Source organism: Nicotiana sylvestris, chromosome 11, assembly GCF_000393655.2.
Source record: "Nicotiana sylvestris chromosome 11, ASM39365v2, whole genome shotgun sequence".
NCBI lineage: Eukaryota > Viridiplantae > Streptophyta > Magnoliopsida > Solanales > Solanaceae > Nicotiana > Nicotiana sylvestris.
Genome location: NC_091067.1, coordinates 158355897 through 158364028, shown reverse-complemented (window position 1 = coordinate 158364028; position 8132 = coordinate 158355897). Strand labels below are relative to the sequence as shown.

General features: G+C 35.9%; 1 protein-coding gene and 1 long non-coding RNA gene across 3 annotated transcripts; one reads left to right on the top strand and one right to left on the bottom strand.

The window, feature by feature from the left end:
• Window positions 1-522: 522 nt before the first annotated feature.
• On the top strand, window positions 523-4114 carry LOC104238128 (ETHYLENE INSENSITIVE 3-like 3 protein). 2 transcript variants are annotated; one of them, XM_070163006.1, is made up of 3 exons: window positions 523-834; window positions 1740-3707; window positions 3794-4114. In XM_070163006.1, the coding sequence occupies exons 1-2, from the start codon at window positions 800-802 to the stop codon at window positions 3670-3672; spliced, it is 1968 nt and encodes a 655-aa protein (XP_070019107.1). In that variant the 5' UTR covers window positions 523-799; the 3' UTR covers window positions 3673-3707; window positions 3794-4114. The 2 variants fall into 2 exon arrangements, with proteins under 2 accessions (XP_070019107.1, XP_070019106.1); XM_070163005.1 differs by having other exon boundaries at window positions 1740-4114.
• A 2497-nt stretch (window positions 4115-6611) lies between these two features.
• Window positions 6612-7845, bottom strand: LOC104238127 (uncharacterized). Its single transcript, XR_713819.2, has 3 exons — window positions 7755-7845; window positions 7475-7645; window positions 6612-6858 (listed from the first exon to the last, which is right to left on the bottom strand). It is a non-coding gene; the product is annotated as an uncharacterized lncRNA (long non-coding RNA).
• Between the last annotated feature and the right edge of the window lie 287 nt (window positions 7846-8132).

The following is an 8132-nucleotide window of genomic DNA, read 5'->3' as shown; positions in this document are numbered from 1 at the left end:
ACATAACTAAAGAAGTTTTAGTTTGTACGATTAAGTAATATTGTTATTAAATTATACCACAAGTTATATAGTATTATTTTATGTAGGATAAAATATGTAATAAGAGTACGTGTATCAGTAGTGTGAAGTATTTAAAGATAAAAATATCATTTTAGAGTCAGTAATTAACAGATAACAATCTCTTAATTATTAATTACCTCATAATAATCTCTTTATTATTACTCACTATTTAAATAATCTCTTTATTGTTACTCACCATATAAATAATCTATATATTAATTTATGAACCAAAAATACCTCAATGTTTAGGAAGTAGGGTAAGATTTACATGTCTGCCTCTGATATTTAATGATTTAATCCAATAAATCAATACATGACACATATTTTTGTATATTTAATTACTTAATTATTAATGTTTAATATAATTTCGTATAAACAGTCTGTAAACGCCGGTGATTTTCCGCCTCTTCTTTTTTGTCCTTTTACAATCCGCCTTTGCCTTTTACCTTTTTTTTTTTTTTTTTCCCTTCTCCTTTTCGCTTTTCTTAAGGAATTTTCAATCTCGTTGTCTTCAATCTAAAAATTCTGAGTTTTCGCCGTCTCTGTTCATAATACATGTCTGCATTTACATTTATTTATTTTATTCTAAAACCTTTTTTAAGTTTTTTATTGCCTCCTTTTCCTGTGTGATCATTTTTTACCAAAAAAAAAAAGGGAATAAAATCTGATACCCTTTTTAGGGTTGAATCAATCTGCTGACCAAAAGGAAAAAAAAAACTGCTGCAACTTTTGTGTAGGCATGGCTGTGATAGATGAGATTGGTGTTGATGTCAGGTTAGACCCTTTTAATTTATATGTATTTTCTGTGTGTGTGTGTGCGCATATATATATGTTTCATTATTTGTGTTTATTTTTGTGTTTTCTTTTTCTGGTTGTGTTGTTGTTTGAGCTCTGTGTAAACCAATGTAAAATCTTGAATAGTTGTGGTATGACTAATTGTTATATCAATTTACCAGAATTGTCATTTGGGTAAGTTTTGTTTTTTTATAATCTTGAAGGGTTTTATGAGTTTTGAGCATTTGTATATGTTACTTCAAATCTGTATTAGTATTTGAGAATTTGGCTATGTAAGCTCTAACTTGAAAGTTGAGTTTTTTATTGTGATTTTTATTCAATTGCTGGAAATTAGATAAGCTTCCTGCATTAGCAATCATAAAAATTGAATCTTAGATTGAAACGAATAGTCTTTTGTGTTTTTCGAGTGTGAGTTTGTTGCTTTCTGTGAAACCTTAGTGGACAGAGTTGTCCGGTACCTATGTTGGTCGGATGTAATAGGTCCCCGAGTAATTAGTCGAGGTGTGCGCAAGCTGGCTCGGACACCACGGTTATAAAAAAAAATTATTGCTTTCTATGGTCTCTCTCTTGTCTCTTTTTCGTTTTCTTGACCGAGGGTCTTTCGGAAACAGCCTCTCTACCCTCAGGGGTAGGAGTAAGGTCTGCGTACACTTTACTCTCCCCAGACCCCACATGTGGGAACTCACTGGGTGGTGGTTGTTGTTGTATGGTCACTCTGAAATTGCTTTAGTCTTTGGTGTTTGCAAATTTTAGTTGTGTGTTCCTTGACATTCTGATGTTTGCTGGTTTATGAATAATGTACCTCTGTTGGATGGATATAATTTTACTGGCATCTAGTTTTGAAGTGAATAATGTATGATTGATGCTTATGTGTTGGTGAACAGCTCGGACATTGAAGTCGATGACATAAGGTGCGACAACATAGCAGAAAAGGATGTCAGTGATGAGGAGATTGAGCCAGAAGAATTGGAGAGACGGATGTGGAAGGACCGTATTAAGCTCAAGCGGCTCAAGGAAAGACAGAAACTTGCTGCCCTGAAAGCCGCTGAGAAGCAGAACAATAAGCAAGTTACAGATCAGGCTAGGCGGAAGAAGATGTCGAGAGCTCAGGATGGAATTTTGAAGTACATGTTGAAGCTCATGGAAGTCTGCAATGCTCGAGGATTTGTTTATGGTATCATTCCTGATAAGGGTAAACCTGTAAGTGGTGCGTCTGATAACATAAGAGCTTGGTGGAAAGAGAAGGTAAAGTTTGATAAGAACGGTCCTGCTGCAATAGCCAAGTATGAAGCAGAATGCCGTGCGAAAGGAGAGGGAGTCGGCAGCCAAAATGGTAACGCAGGAAGTGTTTTGCAAGACTTGCAAGATGCTACACTGGGGTCCCTCTTGTCTTCTTTGATGCAACATTGTGATCCACCTCAGCGGAAGTACCCGCTGGAGAAAGGCGTCTCACCACCGTGGTGGCCGACAGGAAATGAGGAATGGTGGTCTAAAACGGGACTACCCAAGGGTCAGAATCCGCCATACAAGAAGCCACATGATTTGAAGAAGATGTGGAAAGTTGGCGTTCTAACTGCTGTTATAAAGCATATGTCGCCTGATATTGCGAAGATCAGGAGATTAGTCCGCCAGTCAAAGTGTTTGCAGGACAAGATGACTGCTAAGGAGAGCTCGATCTGGTTGGCTGTTTTAAGCAGAGAGGAATCAATCCTCCAGCAACCAGGCAGTGAGAATGGATCATCTAGCATAGAGCCACCTGCTAGAAGCCGCAGTGAAAAGAAGAAACCTTCATTTAGCAGTGACAGTGTATATGATGTCGATGGCGTTGATGATGGTATTGGCTGTGTTTCATCTAAAGATGAGAGGAGAAATCAGCCATTGGATGTTCATCCTCTAAATTCCATTCCTCAATCTCACCAAAGTAAGGAGCAAGGAGATGGACGGCATAGAAGAAGAAAACGTGCTAGGTCAAATCCTACTGAGCAACAGATCCTACCATCTTTGAGACATGGTGATGACGATAGTAACTCATTACCTGATACAAACAGTTCGGGAAGCGTAAGGGAAAATGACAAGAGCGGAGCACAAAAGCCTGTAGAGAACAACATTGTGACTCAATCAGAGTTACCATTACTAGACTCGAACCTTTCATTGGTTCCATCAGCTAATGTAGTCTTTACAGAGGATGCATATATAGGCACTGGGCCATCTCTTTATCCGATGTCTCAAAACTCTGCAGTTGTCCCTTATGAAGCAGGAGCGCATCTTGGAAGTCAAGACTCTGCTGTCCAGCATCAATTTCATGACACTCAGTTCCATGGTCACCATAAAATTCCAGGAATAAACGATGTACCACAAAATTCCCATTTGCATTATGGATCTCACAGTTCTGTCGTACATACCCTACTGCAGGTTTCTGGATTTGCTCATGGATCTCAATTTTCTAACTTAAATCAACCTCCTCTGTATCACTCTTATTCTTCAGCTGAATTTGGATCCACACATGAGAAACCGCAGTCCCACTTGGCGTGCAATGAACTTCCGATTAGGCCAAGGGATTCTGGAGTTGGTTCTTTGCTTCACGGAAGCGGAAATAATATCACTGTAGACAATCATCATTATGGAAAAGACATGTCTCAGAATAACCATGATACACATATTGAGATTCCTTTTCCATCGCCACTTACTATTGGTTCACCGGATTATGCTACACTCGGCAGCCCATTTGATTTGGGGCTTGATGTCCAAAGTTTTTTAGACAATACTGATTTTGATTTAGATTTTGACAAAGAAATGATGTCATTTTTTGCCTCATAGACAACTACAAGGGGAACAGACTATTTAGAATGAGAGTATTACTCAGTGAACTACTCCCTCTTTCATTTGTTTGGAATGTAGTTCTGTTTTGATTTTTCTGAATACAAGAACTTCTCTGCAGGTGCGTGATAAAGGTGGAACCTGTTTCAAAGTGGAACAAGTCATTCTCTCATTAAATCAGAAGCTTGACTGTAAGTTATGGACTTAGTTTTCTTATACAGAAGTCAAATGTAAATTCATTGACAGAAATCTCAATTTTTTTTTGGTCTATTTTGGCCTATCTTTACTTTGTTGGAGAAAGTGGTAAGGGGCAAGAAAGAGTTCTTATTGTCTTCTTTATACTCATATTGTTGTCATCATTCTTTTATCTTTTGATTTTCTTTTACCATAATCATTGTAATTTTCACATTCATTCTAAGCTAACCTTTACACATTTGTAGTCTGTTTGGCCAAGTTTCTCCAAAAGCAATTTTTCTTTTTTAAAAAGTGCTTTTGAGTAGAAGCAGTTTTGGAGAAAACGGAAAAAAGTAATTATTGCTCAGAAGTGCTTTTCAATAATTAGTCAAACACAAACTACTTCTCTCCAAAAGTACTTTTAAAAAAAACACTTTTGAGTACTTTTAAAAAAAACACTTTTGAGAAAGAAAAAAAACACTTCTCGAAATAAGCTGATTTTAGAAGCCTGACCAAACAGCTATTAATTTCCTCTGCCTAGGAATGGGACATATATGGAGGGAGAATCAATAGATGGATATATGGACCAGAGAGAAGATATATAGTAGTAGCTAGTGGTGGCAAAATGGATAAAAGAAAATAATTATCCATCGATATTATCCATTAAAATATGGGTTGGATAATGAACTATTTGAAAATGAGTCAAATATGGATAGGAACCATATTATCCACTTAGAAAATGGATAACCAGTGGATAACTAATGAGTTTAACTTTACTCATACATTTGTAAAGCCTCAAATCGGGGGTTCCTCTAGTTTGGGAGACTCGGACTTCTCCCAAAAGTGATCATATTCAAGAATCCATGGATAATATGGTTATCCATATTATCATCCGGTTAATCCGTTTTTTATCCGTACTAAATATAGGCCGGGTCTGATAATTTATCCGTTTTTATATTATCCATTTTCGACCCGTCCCATATCCAATCCGACACGCCCGTTTGCCACCCCTAGCAGTAGCATTTAAATCCTTTCAGTTTAGTGCTTTTCCACAACTCATTTGAAGGGGATTCTAATGTTTTAACAAGTATTTTCAGTTAACCTCAATTCTATTATTTCCACCTTTTTGTTTTAACCCAGTTATAACATTATCCTTTTCTAACTTATATGGGAGAATGACACTGTATAGCCGTTCTCAAAATAATTGACAAAAAATGTATATTTTTTGTATACGAAAGTTATACAAATTTTATATATTTTTTCGACTACTGAATATAAATAGTTTCTGACATGGGCTAGAAGTGATAATACCCCAAACTTATATTGGTATGAGATCTCTAACTTTGGTGATTTATGGTTGGCGAAAGTTTAGAAGTTAAAAGGAAAAAGAGATTTGCCCAATTTAAGCTTGTCTTATAAGTAATTACTCTAAGCGATAGTAAAAAGTTAAGTTTAACTTTTAAGGAACTTTCTCAAAGCATATTTCATTTGTTTGTAGGCTGGGGAGGGAAGGGGGGCAGAAAAAGTTCGTCAAATGACTTTTTTTTTGGGCAAATAAAATAAATACTAGAAATTGAGTGCTATAAATATTACCCATAAGGATAATACTAACTAGCCGTCATTACATCGATAATTAATTGTTCCACATATATGGGAGGAGAAAATACAGTAGTACAAAATATCCCATATTCAAGCCTCCTAACAAATAACTTGGGATCGATCCCCCTCAATGCCTTTTGGGTGGAGCCTGTCGCACAGGATTGCTTAGCGCAATTTATATACCCTATGTGATTTGCAAGCTATTATACAATGGAGGGTTTATTCAGTGCGCACAGAATACTCACCCGATAGAGGCTATAGCGGTTTTCTTGGGATTTAAAAAAAAAAAACTAATCGCTTTATAGCCCATCATCATTTTTCTCATCATTAAATTCCTCGTCTATAGCCCAATCTTCAGCATCAGAAAAGACGTAACCTAAAAAAGTTAGGGATTTTTACCTATCTATACCATATATCAAACCTTATTACCAAAAATGTTCATAATTTGTTATTTACCCGTGTAGTCCACACTTTTACTACAAATTATATACCAATCCAAAAATAGGTAGATTTTGCCATAAAAAACGCGCTAAAATGAAGGCACCAGATCTGCGTGTGATTCTGTCAACATTAAATTCGAATTGCTGCGTAATTCTCTCCTTCCTCAACGGAAAGAGATCTCTCTTCTCTCACTCAACTACAATTCTCAAAAAACGCAAGCTACTGAAGCTCCAGTAATCAAACGGAAAGGAGATTTCTGTTCTTCATCTTCATCTTCATCTTCATCTGTTCTTCCATATATTTTCCACCATTGATAGCCATTAAAAAGCTTGAAAGCTTTGAATTCAAATTTGGGTTTTCAAAAATCATTATTTGTTTGGATTGGGTGTTGTTGTAAATAATTCGGAATATGTTTAGGAGTTTATATCTCAATTTTGAGGGGTTTTGGTGAAGCTTAGACTTGGTTTTGACTGAATTTTAGATTGAAACTCGAAGAAGAAGAAGAAGAAGACGTATTTCCAGAAATTGTAGATAAATTGTAGTTAAATTGTAGAATTGTATATATATATTGTAGATAAATTGTAGATAAATTGTAGATGAATTGTAGATTGGGAAGACTAAAACTTCTACAATTATGTCGAAAATGCCAATTATGCTACAATTGAAATGAGAATTTGGATATTAAAATTCAATGTATCTATTTTGTAGATATTTTGTAGATAAATTATAGATTATTTGTATTCTGATTGTAGATGCATTATTTTCTGTTTTCACAAATCCAAAACGACTAAAGCTTCTACAAAATCTTCTGCAAAAAACAGTCTACAATCTATCTACAATTTTTCTACTTTGACTACAATTTGACTACAAAATATCTACAAATTCTGGAAATATGTCTTCTTCTTCTTCTTCTTCTTCTTCTTATTCTTCTTCGAGTTTCAATCTACTGTGTTAACCAGTAACCTTCAACCACTGCCCAAAAAAAAAAAAAAGAGGTCAAAGAATTTCGAACTCTCTGCCATTATTATTTCCAGTGGGAATTCAAGCGGTTCGATCAAAGAATTTAAAATTTTCTTGTGAATCTGAAAATATGATATTATTCGACGGTGGTGGGCAGTTGGGGATGATCAACGAGAGGAAGCATAGGACATCGTGAGTTATGTGTGTGTTGTGAACAATTGAGATGAAAGGAAAGAGAAAGTGGGAAGATACAGTCCTATAATTATGCCTAATATAAATGAACCCTTAATTATATCCCTAATTTGAATTATGATATAGAAATGGTAATTTGGTATGCTTAAATGTAATAAACACAAACCTTAAACATTGAGGGTAATAAAGTTTAATATATGGTATAGGTAGGTAAAAATCCCAAAAAGTTACTACTAGTCTTGTGTCTATCGGCAAGTCCATAAATGAGTATTTCTGAATACCATTCGGATGTAACAGCTCAATGTTATCTAAAGAGTGAGACTCGCCATTGATCATCTATAGTAAAATCAGCACAAACTTAATTGATACACACTTTTAACACATTAAGTATAAGCGCATATATTCTTTAATGAAACTAATAGTAATAATTAATTACCACTGTAGCCTTAAATTTGCGTGGATTTAGGTACCCAACTGGTTCCGCCCCGAGTACCCAAAAGGCCATTAAAACACCCAAGTATGGAGTAGCATGATCCGACTGTGCAGTACATGGCTTGCAGAAATTACCATCCATTGTAGCCGACTAGATACGCCCACAAGACTCACACTAGAAATCGAGTAAAACCCACATGTATAATTCTTTTATTTATTGAAAATCAACAAAAAAAGATATAATAGGAGTATGTAATTTGTTAGTTGGACCAATTTATACTTACCGTCCCTGAGAGATGGACGTTTTGAAGAGAACGTGGATGGGTTTGGAGGAAATGGAGTTCACGAACACCCAACGTAGTCTTACAATCAGAGCATTCCCACTTTCCAGCAACACACACACACACACACACATATATATATATATATATATGGAAGAGAAAAGGATTATCAGAATTATTTTAAGCTTAAAATACAAAGGCAGCAGCCCAGTGCTCGGGGGAAGGGTCGGAACCACAAGGGTCTATTGTGTGCAACCTTACCCTACATTTCTGTAAGAGGCTGTTTCCACGGCTTGAACCGGTGACCTTCTGGGTCACATGACAACAACTTTACCGTGAAACTGTTAGAACATGCGCAGCGGAAGCAAGCATACAAAGCTA